The sequence below is a fragment of the Microcebus murinus genome, chromosome 4 (assembly GCF_040939455.1).
Source record: "Microcebus murinus isolate Inina chromosome 4, M.murinus_Inina_mat1.0, whole genome shotgun sequence".
Classification (NCBI taxonomy): domain Eukaryota; kingdom Metazoa; phylum Chordata; class Mammalia; order Primates; family Cheirogaleidae; genus Microcebus; species Microcebus murinus.
Genome location: NC_134107.1, coordinates 57,733,413 through 57,746,164, shown reverse-complemented (window position 1 = coordinate 57,746,164; position 12,752 = coordinate 57,733,413). Strand labels below are relative to the sequence as shown.

At 37.2% G+C, this 12,752-nt stretch overlaps 1 protein-coding gene across 3 annotated transcripts in view; it reads right to left on the bottom strand.

Moving 5' to 3' along the window:
• Positions 1 to 12,752, bottom strand: part of NUP98 (nucleoporin 98 and 96 precursor) — a 107,425-nt gene that overhangs the window by 80,742 nt on the left and 13,931 nt on the right. For all 3 annotated transcript variants that reach the window (XM_012744996.2, XM_012744997.2, XM_012744998.2), the window contains exons 2-9: positions 12,487 to 12,590; positions 10,971 to 11,072; positions 10,677 to 10,853; positions 8,234 to 8,373; positions 6,887 to 6,994; positions 5,599 to 5,779; positions 3,234 to 3,397; positions 84 to 221 (exon numbers count right to left, since the gene is read on the bottom strand). In XM_012744996.2, coding sequence (XP_012600450.1) covers positions 84 to 221; positions 3,234 to 3,397; positions 5,599 to 5,779; positions 6,887 to 6,994; positions 8,234 to 8,373; positions 10,677 to 10,853; positions 10,971 to 11,072; positions 12,487 to 12,562 — 1,086 coding nt within the window. In that variant the 5' untranslated portion in view covers positions 12,563 to 12,590. The remainder of the gene's footprint in view (positions 1 to 83; positions 222 to 3,233; positions 3,398 to 5,598; positions 5,780 to 6,886; positions 6,995 to 8,233; positions 8,374 to 10,676; positions 10,854 to 10,970; positions 11,073 to 12,486; positions 12,591 to 12,752) is intronic.

Sequence of the window (12,752 nt, the reverse complement as noted above, 5' to 3'; positions counted from 1 at the left end):
TGGAATATGGTCAAATCTTTCTTAGAAATCTCTTTAACAAATTTATACATGTTATCAAATTAAAGTCAACTACAAAAACCTACCGAACCAACAGCACCAAATCCAGTATTGGTCTGCCCAAAGAGACCTGTTCCTGTTCCAAATGCTGTCCCAGTGCTGGTGTTTGTAGCTGTCCCAAAAAGACCTCCAGGCTGTGATGCTTGGGTTACTCCAAATAAACCCTGAAAAAGTTCATACAGATTTAAAGATATCCTATAACGGTTAGTTTTCCTAAAGAGTCTCAGATTAATAAAAAATAGTTATCATTTTTTAAAGCTTATATGACAGATGCTATGCTACATACTTTACACAGAGCATTTCTTTTCCTTACAACAATCCTAAAAAGTAGGAAGTAACCCCATTTTCCAAAAGAATATAAACCTTGTAACATTTAGAAACTTGCCCAAGATGCCACAACGCCTAAGGGGCAGGACCAGAATTCAAGCCCATATATAAGCCCCTGTTGTTCCCAGGATAATGACCTCCAAGGACATATGCATCTAATAAAACCTGACATTAACTCTTGTGCTCTAACAGATGTCAGCATGACAAAATGAAAGCAAAATGGTGTGACTGGGTGATTCATTTTCACAGAATCAATTAATACTCAGCTGGGAAGTGGACTTTAAATCAAATAACTGATAATCAACTGAAAATAACCAAATCAATATGAATAGAGGTAGATGTGCAATTAATGTTAAAAAGCTTTAATTACAAATGAGAAACTACATTCATTTCCAATGAGGAAAGTCTGTATCATTCAATATTTAATAATGTTTTTATGCATTAATAATTAAAAGAAAAACATTGTGCTAATGGACTATTGCTGAATTGAATGAGAATTAGCCATACTGTTTTAAATAATTTTATTGAGACATAATTCACACATTATAAAATTCATTCATTTATAGTGGACTATTTAGTGGCATATGTTGAGTTGGGCAACCATCCCTACTATATAAATTTAGAATATTTTTGTCACCCCACAAAGAAATCATGGACCCATTAGCAATCACTCCTCATCCCTAGGCAACCACTAATCTACTTTTTGTTTCCATAGATTTGTCTAGTCTGAAAATTTTATATGAATACAATCTTTAAAAATGTGTTTTTATAACTGGCTTCTTTCACTCAGCATGTTTTCAAGGTTCATCCATGTTGTAGCATACATCAGTATTTCACTCCATTTTATGATTGCATAATATTCCATTGTATGGACTTACCACAATTGGTTGTCCATTCATTGTTAACAGACACTGGGTTATTTCACTTTTTAGCTTTACGAATAATGCTGTTATCATCATTTGTATACAAATTTGTGTTTTTATTTCTCTTGGGTAAAGGCCAATTAGGTACAATTGATGGATCATATTACAATTCTATGCTTAACACTTTCAGGAACTACCAAATTGTTTTCAAACGTGGATATACCATTTTACATACCTACCAGTAATATATAAGAGTTTCAACTTCTCCAGGACCCAGTCAATACTTATTACCATCTGTCATTCTCATTATATCCTTCCAAGTGGGTACTGAAAGTGGTACTGCTTATAGTGATTTTGATTTCTATTTCCCTGATGACTAATGATGTTGACAGACCATCCTTTCACGCCATTTGTATATTTTCTTTGGAGAAATGTCTATTCAAATCCATGTCTTCTTTTTAATAGGTTATTGTCTTCTTATAATTGAATTATAAGAGTTCTTTATATACTGTGGATAGAAGTCCTATATCATATGCATGATAAGCTGTTGTTTTCTCCTATATTCACACATTTTCTTTTCTTTTTTTTTTTTTTTTTTGAGACAGAGTCTCTCTTTGTTGGCCAGGCTAGAGTGAGTGCTGTGGCATCAGCCTAGCTCACAGCAACCTCAAACTCCTGGGCTCAAGCAATCCTTCTGCCTCAGCCTCCCAAGTAGCTGGGAGGCTGAGGCAGGCTTTTTTTGCATTTAGGTATTTGATCCATTTTGAGTTAAATCCATTTTAGAGTTAACTCAATGGTGTGAAGCAAGGCCTTTCTTTTGTATGTATTATAAATAATCAGTTGTTGTAATACTACATGCTGAAAAGACTATTCTTTCCCCACTGAACTGTTTTGGTACCCTTGTTGAAAATAATTTATCATGTTCTTTCTCTTTTAAAAAGAGTTTTTTTTTTTTGGCTGGGCGTGGTGGCTCATGCCTATAATCCTAGCATTGGGGAGGCAGAGGCAGGCAGACTGCTCCAGCTCAGGAGTTCAAAACCAGCCTGAGCAAGAGCGAGACCTTGTCTCTACCATAAATAGAAAGAAATTAATTGGCCAACTGATATGTATAGAAAACATTAGCCAGGCATGGTGGCGCATGCCTGTAGTCCCAGCTACTTGGGAGGCTGAGGCAGGAGGATTGCTTGAGCCCAGGAGTTTGAGGTTGCTGTGAGCTAGGCTGATGCCACGGCACTCACTCTAGCCTGGGCAACAAAGCAAGAATCTGTCTCAAAAAAAATATTTTTTTTTATAGATAGGGTCTCATTCTGTTGCCCAGGCTGGAGTGCAGTGGCGCAATCATAACTCATAGAAGCCTTAAATCCCTGGGCTCAAGCAATACTCTCACCTCAGCCTCCTGACTTGCTGGGACTATACAACCACATCTGGCTAATTTTTCTTATTTTTTGTAGACTTGGGGTCTTCCTATGTTGCCCAGGCTGGTCTTAAACTTCTGGCCTCAAGCACGCCTCTCACCCTGGCCTCCCAAAGTGCTGGAATTATAGGCATGACCAACCAAATCTGGTCACGCTCAAGTCTTAAGAACTATAGCAGAGGCTGAACTTGCTAGTTTGACATGATTAGAAGTATCACTACTTAATTCTACAAATAAAACCTGGAGGCCAGGCGCAGTGGCTCATGCCTATAATCCTAGCACTCTAGGAGGCCAAGGTAGGAAGATCACTTAAGGTCAAGAGTTCAAGATCAGCCTGAGTGAGACCCCATCTCTACTAAAAATATAAAAAGTTAGCCAGGCACGGTGGCACAGGCCTATAGTCCTAGCTCCTCAGGAGGCTGAGGGAGGAGGATCACCTGAGCCCAGGAGTTTGACGTTGCTGTGAGCTAGGCTGATGCCATGGCACTCTAGCCCGGGCAACAGAGCAAAACTGTCTCAAAAAAAAAAAAAAAAAAAAAAAAACAGAATTAGCTATGGTCCTGTTTCCTTACCATGGTGTTGGTACTTGGCTGTCCTAGGGTGTTGGTATTACCAAAGGAAAAGCCAGTGTTCTGGGTGGTGGTGGCCTGGCCAAATGGTTTGCTGAAGAGGCTGGTAGTCTGCTGATTCTGTTGTCCAAAGAGACCACCTGGATTGGTTCCAAATCCAGTTGTACCTTTCAGAAAAGAAAAAAAAATGAAAAAAAAATCTAAAAACAAAAAACCAAAAACCTCACATTTTCCAGTAACGTCAATAGTCTTATGCTATCTATATATCTAAATTACTCTAGATTCATTCACTACTCAATAACCATTTCATTTTCCAACCTTCACCTAACTCAAGATTTGGTTAAAACTTTAATTTCTACAATAACACCATGATTCAAAGAAGCCTGGCTAGGTTAAATTATCTCCCTTTGTTTTTGTTTTTTGAAATAGTCTCACTCTGTCACCTGGGCTAGAGTTCTATGGTGTCAGCCTAGCTCACAACAAACTCCAACTCCTGGGCTCAAGTGATTCTCCTGTCTCAGCCTCTTGAGTAGATGGGATTAGAGGCATGCACCACAAGACCAGGATAATTTTTCTATTTTCATTAGAGACATGGTCTTGCTCTTATTCCAGTTGGTCTCAAACTCCTGAGCTCAAGCGATCGTCCCCCTAGAGTCGGCCCCCTAGAGTCCTAGGATTATAGGCGTCAGCCACCATGCTTGGCCTGATCTTCCTTTGAGAGGCTATAGCTTTCTTCTATTCACCAAGTAACACACACAAAGTCTGCATGTGTATATTTTAACCTTGTTAGTCTAAATTATTCTTGAGGCTTTTTCTTTACATCAATATATCCAGCACAGGGTGTGATACATAGTATTCAATAATAAATATGTACTATACTAAAACACAGAATACCAAGACTAAAAAGAACATCAAAAGTCACTTAGATAAATATGTGTTTATCTGTGTCCGTGTATGTGCATCTCTCTAGAAGGCTATGAAAAAACTAACTTTTGCTTATCTCTAGAAAGTAAACTGGTGGCTATGGGAGGGATATAAGGAAGTATACAACTTTTTTTGTATTTTGGGAACTTTGTATCATATATGTACATTACTTTTGCAAAAGCATTTTCATAAAGTAATTTAGTCATTCTGAACTGCTCTTATACAACCCACGTTAAATCAATTATTCAGCAAATCACACCAGTTCTATAATCAAACGGGGTCCAGAATCTGACCTTTTTCCCCCCATCCTTGTCCAAGCCACAATCACCTCTCACATGGATGGAGCAATAGCTCTCTGTCTCCACCCCCCCGCCCCCGGGTCCCTTTACAATCTACTCTCAATATAGCAGCCTTCAGAAAGATTCTTTTCACAACTTGGGATAATCTGTAAAAAAAATAAAAAAAATAAAAAAAAAAAAAGAAAGATTCTTCATTCATAATCACGTGACTTCTCTTTCAAAATAATCCTTAAGGCTTCCCAAATCAAATAAAAATTCAAGTCTTAATACTGACCCACAAAGTGCTATAAAATATGGACCCCATGTCCCCCAGTTCTTTCCCTTGCCCTCTCCTCTTTGGTAAAAACTCAGGGTTTTCAGGCCCAGTGTGGTGGCTCATGCCTGTAATCCTAGCATTCTGGGAGGCTGAGGCAGGAGGATCACTTGAGTTTAGGAGTTCAAGACCAGCCTGAGCAAAAGTGAGACCTTGTCTCTAAAAAATAAAAAAAATTAAAAACTCAGGGTTTTCAGACTTAGAATTTCCACTAACTGGAATGTTCCTCCCCTAGAAATCTGTACAACCTGCTCCTTTCACCTTCTTTGGAAAGGTCACTGTTCAAATACCACCCTCTCAAGTGAAGCCCTTTTTTTTTTTGAGACAGAGTCTCGCTTTGTTGTCCAGGCTAGAGTGAGTGCCATGGCGTCAGCCTAACTCACAGCAATCTCAAACTCCCGGGCTCAAGCAATTCTACTGCCTCAGCCTCCCAAGTAGCTGGGACTACAGCCATGCGCCACCATGCCGGGCTAATTTTCTATATATATCAGTTGGCCAATTAATTTCTTTTTACTTATGGTAGAGACAAGGTCTCACTCTTGCTCAGGCTGGTTTCGAACTCCTGAGCTCAAGCAATCCGCCCGCCTTGGCCTCCCAGAAAGCTAGGATTACAGGCGTGAACCACCACGCCGGCCTAAGTGAAGCCCTTTTAATCGTCTTCATTTTACACTGTATTTCTCCCTACCCCCACATATATACCAGGCACTCTCTATTCCTCCAGTATCCCTGACTTATTTTTCTTCACAGCACTTATCATATGTTTTACAATTATTTTTTACTTTTAGTTGTCTGTTTCTCCTCAACATAATCCAATACAATATCAAGTGCTTACTAGTTCCAAAGGCAGTTTTGTTCTGACCATAGGCAAAGCCTGAATTAGTGGTAGAGGAGCTGAAGAGTCCTGTTGCACTGGAAGTGGCTGGAGAAGACCCAAACAAGCCAGCAGTGGTACCTGATCCCACCTGGTTCTGAGGGCCTTTCCGGTTAGCCTGATAATCCTCTAAACGAAGTTCCTGAATGGAGGAAAAAACACATTCTCAATCTTAATGTGCAGCCAAAAATAATTACTTAGAAGACTAAATATTTGAACTTAGTATTCAAGTTCTACGTTGACTTAGGAACCAAGAGAGAAAACTACAGAATGGCATTAACTTAATATCATTACAGAAAAACATTTCTAATAGATATTAAATAAAATCCATGCCATAATTATCATAAAACTACAGGCCCAAGAGCTGACCATATCTTAATTTTAATTTTCTTTTACAAACAGTAAATACTTTCTTTTAGTAAAATGCTATATAGTAATCTTCTCTACCCCCATCTAAGTGTAAAAATTTGTTGATTTAAAGATGAAAGATTCCATGCAGTTCAGAAAATTTAGGGAAAGAATAATAAAGTTTAACAATATTATCTCAAGTCAGGGTCTTTCTGCACACTCCAATATAGCAAGCAGTCTGGGATGTAGGAAGAAGCAACCACTACAATCAAGAAGTACAGTCAAAATGTACAATAATCTATTAGAGAGTAATGAGAATGAACAAACTGTAATCCATGAACAAACATGGATGCACATTTCTATGCTGATAGACATAAAAGAGTACATAACGTGAGATTCAATCTATATCAAGTTCAACAATTGGCAAATGCTGGGCAGTAAAGATAGTGGTTCCTTTGAAAGGGGAAGACTGTAACTTGGGGGAAGACAGGACACAAGGGGGATATCTAGGATGCTGGTAATGATGTCATGTGATTTGGGTCCTTTCATTTAGTAACAACTTATTAAGCTGTACACTTCTCATAAGTTTATTCAAAACACATTCATGTGGGCACACACACACACACACACATTGCCCAGTGTAGTACGAGCAACATTCAAGGAAAACAGATCATTAGAGAAGCTCTATCTTTGCATACACCTGAATTATTATCCCTGCCTAAGAAAAAAAATCGGTATCTAAAAATACATAATTTTTAATAACAATTTGGCCAATGTTAATATTTTACATAAACCTAAGATAAAATCACTTGATTCTAAAAATAATCAAAATTGCTTTAGAAAGCTGCTTTCCAAAAGAATCAAAAAGTTAGGCTGATAGTCTACATTGTATTTTACTGACCTCTAGTGACTTGCTTTCATATTCTTTCATAGCAGTAATACACTGGTGTTTGGTACTGATGTTAGTGCTAACTCCAGCTTTGACCATAGTATCTGTACCAGTTGGAGGCTGCAAAGGATAGAGGCAAATTTGTTAAATCCAAGCTTTATATTCCTACTCTCACAAACACAATTCCTCAACCACTGAACTCTAACTAAAACTAGTCTCCTAGGTCTTCTATGATGTGATGGTTTAAGGAGTACTTGATTAAATATATTTCTGATCTCTCCCTATATCAAAGTTATCTGAATAAATAAATCTTAGTAACAATGCAATTACAGACACAGAGATTAATCTCATAACCCAATCATCCAATTATATGCTAAAATACATGTAGTATTATATGCATAAGGAAAGCTTACCCAATTTACCCCACATACAGTTAAATCTCTATATCTAAGTATTAATACCACTTCCTATTCTGCCCTGAAGTGTCTACTTTATTAACTGTTGTTGCATTTAAGAAATACAGAAGCTTCCCTGTCACCTTATGAGGAAAAAGGCACAATAAGTAACAAAAGATTCCTACTTCAATTATCATTTTTCTCAACTACTGTACTTTCCAAGGGGCATCACACAGTATTTTTTGCTATCATTTACATTTAACTTTAAATTCAGGACTCTAAATTAAGTATTATAAATTAACTACCTTATCTGAGAAATTCTTCATTTTCTGGACTAAGTTTTAACAGGAAGTTTTATTTCTGCAAGAAATTTCCATTAGGCTAATTGTAACTCCATTCCTATCCTAAGCATCCCTCAACCATTTACAATAGGTAGTATTCCATATATTAGGTGGTATTCCACACATTTTTGTAAACAAAATCATCCTCTACTCGAACCCTTTACCCAACCTTGAACAAAAAAAAGAAAGCACAACATTCTATTGCCCCATTATGCCATTTCATCAACAGAAGTTTTATTTTTCAACTGCTACACAATATGGATGAGTTATTCCACATATCTCTTCCTTAAAGAGGCTAATAATTTTTCTATAGACTGTCCATTACTCTTTATTTCTATAAAGAATAGTTGACCATTCAGAAAACACATTAGCACAGTAAATTCTAATTCTACCTTATACTAGCTTACTATAATCACATTTGTTTGATTGGGGTGACCATAATCCATATATATCTCATAATCTAGATTTGTTTCACAACTTCTGTCAACTATACAACTATGTACAGATTTTGTTTTTAACATCGAACTAGGCTGGAAAGAGAGGCAATTTCACAATTCATTCTTCAAAGAAATATACAAATGGGAAAGAAACATACTCCACAAAGACTAGAAGAAAATACATACATTAAATTTAATAGTAGTCCCAGTAGGAGCAGCTGTAAAACTACTTGGCCCAAAGAGGGAGCCAGATGTGCTGCCAAAAGGATTAGAGGTGGTATTTGTAGTTCCAAAGAGTCCTCCACTGCTAGTACTAGTTCCAAAATCTAAAAATTAGAAAAATGAGATGGTAATTTAAAAAATTTAAGAATATATAAGATATCTTAGAATTGGCTATGCCACTAGAGCAATAATATTTTCACATCTCAAGCATTTTATCATTCAATTCTTCTGACCAAATATTATTTTATACAGATACACACAGCAGATATTTTATACATATACACACAAACTTTCAGGCTCACAACTTTCCAGTAAAACAATTTCTGAATCTGTTAGTCAGCCAAGCATCCATGAAGCCCTTCTTGGGCATATTAAGGAGGCAAGTTCAAAGAAATACTACTTTGTTTCATCATAAATTTAATCTCATTCCTCCTTTTCTTAGTAAGACTAGATGCTGAATGAACTTGTCTTTCTGAAAACATCTTGCTACAAGAAAACTTCAACAATGGCCAGGCACGGTGGCTCACACCTGCAATCCTAGCACTCTGGGAGGCCAAGGTGGGAGGACTGCTTGAGCTCAGGAGTTCGAGACCAGCCTGATCAAGTATACCCATCTCTGCTAAAAATACAAAGAAATTAGCCAGACAACTAAAAATAGAACAAATTATCTGGGCATGATGATGCGTGCCTGTAGTCCCAGCTACCTGGGAGGCTGAGGCAAGAGGATAGCTTGAGCCCAGGAGTTTGAGGTTACTGTGAGCTAGGCTAACACGGCACTCTAGCCTTGGCAACGGAGTGAGATTCTGTCTCAAAAAAAACAAAGAAAGAAGCTTCAACAAGGGTCATAGTATGTTTTATTTACATAAATTATTAATTTATCCATGCATAACAAAAAGGTTAGATAGAATATATAGGCAGTCCTATTAGGGAAATCAAACATAGGTTAATGTAAAATTTCACCCAAAAAACCACATAAAAAAATTAGTAGGCATTGTCAGTCATTTTATAGAAACTAATAATATAATAAATAGCAGATCTTCCAATTTCCTTATTTTTCCAAAAAGCTGAGTTTTTAAATATTACATACAAGTGAATTTAACTGTTACTAAGGAATATTATTTCTCAAAATGAGATGCTACTTCTAAAGTTATATGTATCATCTATCATGACAGAAATATCAGTAAGCAATAAAAATTTATCTGTCAATATTTAATATTAAGTGACATCCTACCTAATCACCAAGTTAAAAGAACCGTGATTTCCCACTGGCAAACTGCTATTATTTCTTTTTAAAAACACCCTAATATATGTTAAAAATAAGCAGGCATATCTCTTTTGAATTAGCACTTTAGATTACATTTTATATTGTCATAGTTAAATATTCAACATCTCTCAAACAAGTCTTTCTCTCTGGAAAATAGTGATAGCTGGCTAAGCACTCATTCTGCCATACTCTTGTGCCAGAAATGACATCACCTCATAAGGCACTACTGATCAACTAGCAGTGGTTGCCTTAAGTACACTACTGTGTAGAGAAGGAGACCCAGGTCACATCTGGACTTAAGGAGAAAGAAGCTATCAATTAAAAACATCTGCCCTGGACAAGTAATGGAGGAGTAACCATGTCATGTCCAGTATTTGTCATTCCAGCCCTAGACTCTTCACATCAAATGTAAAACAGAAGCATGAAGAAGGCTCCTCTGTAGCATAATACTATTGACTATAACATATTCTTCCTTGAAATTCTCCTGTCTTAATATCAAAAACACTACTCTGGGGCTGGGTGCAGTGGCTCACGCTGGTAATCTTAGCACTCCGGGAGGCTGAGGCGAGAGGATTGCTTTGAGGCCTGGAGTTCGAGACCAGACTGAGCAACATAGTAAGAACCCATCTTTACAAAAAAATAGAACAATCAGCTGGGCTAATGGTGGCGTGTGCCTGTAGTCCCAGGTGTGTAGAGGCTGAGGTAAGAGGATCATTTGACCCCAGAATTTAAGGTTGCAGAGAGCCATGATGATGCCACTGCACTCTAGCCCAGGTGACAGAACGAGATCGTGTCTCAAAAAAAAAACAAACCACAAAAAAAACCAAACAAATAAACAAGAAAACCACTACTGACCTCGCTTTTCATTCTATCTCTGGCCATTCTACATCAGGCAACTCTTCCTCTATGTATCTTTTAAATACTAGTGCTTCTCAGATTTCCACCCTTAGAAAGATGTACATATCCTCCTCCTTTCTAGCCTAATTAAACTTTTCAATACATTTTGAAATTTTCCTCTTCCCAAGTTTTTTCCATTTAGTAGGAAAAGGAGGTGGGGTGAATATAGGCAATAGAAGAAAAGACAAAACACTCAATAAGCAAACCAAATTATTAGATGCAGAAGTCCAGTGATGTCCTACTTACTCCCAAAGCCGGTCGGTTTATTCTGTGCAAAGGCATTATTTTGGGATGAAAAAAGACTGGTCCCTGTGCTTGCAGTTCCAAACAAGCTATTTGATGTTCCTGTTGATGTACCAAACCCAAAGCCAGTGCTTGTGGAGGTAGCTGGCTGGCTAAATGAATTCGTACCAAATAATCCTCCTGAGGAGATAGAGAGCAGGAGAAAAAAAGTTAAATAAATCAGAGCCACTTAGTAAAGTGGCTCTGCCACCCTGCCAGCTACTAATTAACCAGCTGTATTCCAAATAAAGCCCTTACCTGGTTTGGTCTGTGAATTTCCAAACAGGCCTCCAGTATTATTGCTAGAACCAAATGCAGATGTTCCAAATGCCCCTCCACTAGTAGTGCCAAAGCCAGTATCTGAAAAAACATAATCCAGGGTAAATTTGAATTCAGAATAAAAGCTGAATCAGGTGACTAAATGAAAAAGGTTTTAATATTTCTTAACATTTTGCATTTGGATAGAACCACTAGTCTAATTTTAAAAGTTTTGTTCAAAATTCCATCAGAAGCCAGGCGCAGTGGCTCAGCCCTGTAATCCCAGCACTCTGGGAAACCAAGGCAGGAGGATCACTTGAGGATAGGAGTTTGAGATCAGCCTGGGCCACATAGTGAGACCCTATCTCTACAAAAAATTTAAAATATCAGCCAGGGGTGGTGGCAAGTGCCTGTAGTCCCAGCTACTCGGGAGGGTGAGGCAGGAAGACCACTTGAGCCCAGCAGCTCAAGGTTGCAGAGAGCTTTGATTTCGGTACGGCACTCCAGCCTGGGCAACAGAGTGAGACCCTGTCTCTAAAAAATAAAAATAAAATAAAATGCCATCAGAATATTACTTAACGGAGTAAAAATCAAGCCACAAACATTTTATTCTTTGTCCCCAAGGGAAGTATGAAAACTTGAAGTCAAAGGTGTGAACTTTCAATAAAAGTTATTGATGTTGATAAGTTTAAAACGCAAAAAAAGAGTGCCACGGTAACAAATGACTATGAGCTACAAATAAAAGTAAAATCACCAAACTTAAAAGTATTAAAATTATCTCAATCTCCAGACATTGTTATACTCCACAGTCACTAAGATGTCTTTCATTAAGGGAGAATATGAGAATGACCTTTTTCAAAATGCTTATGTTCAGGTTCTAACTCCAAAGATTCTAATTCTACAGTCTATGAAAATAGGTGCTAGGATGCAGTGAACTTGGATGACGCCACTGCATTCTACCCAGGGTGACAGAGTGAGACCCTGTCTCAAAAAAAAAATTGTTTTTAACAAAAAGTTTAATAGTGAATAATGGTTGCCACAGGCAACTAATAACAAGTGTAATACCAGGTGGGAGGGAACATAGATCTCAGGATGGAAGGTAGGGATTGGAAACCTTGACATTTTAACATTTCTGTTCCTTAATATCACATCTTGTTCAAAGAGCAAATCCCAGGGCAGTTATTCAATAATTGCATTTTGGATCTCAACATTAAAAGAATTATTTTCTGGTCTGAAAATCAGTAACTTTCTGTTACAGAAAACAAATAATACAAATATTTGAATTATCTTCTATTGGTGATCAGAAAACCATGAAAACTCAGAACTTATTTCTATTTTCTTAAAAAAATTTAACCAAAAAAAACTTAATAAGATTTTATCCTGGTCATTTTTTCAAGTTTTTGTTATAAAGACTGAAGCAGGAATAAAATTCCTATCTAAAGCTAACAGAGTGTATTTGATCTTAATAAGAACAGGTTAATTAAGATGTTTTCCCCTCTTGTTTTAAAAAACTTACTCTGCCCAAATGTTGAAGTTGTCCCAAAGCCACCTGTGCCACCCCCAAAGGGTGTTCCAAATGATTTATTAAACATCTTCAAAATGAGTCTTTGTTTCAGAAGGCTGGAAAGAAGAAAAAATAATCACTCTTTTTAAAGACTACAGAATGCAATGTAACTATTTCAGAAAATCTACCATTTTACAAATTTAGGCTTATTCAAACTATCACATATTCTCTCATTCAATATTCTAAAACTCTGTATGATTAAATAAACCTTGTAAAAT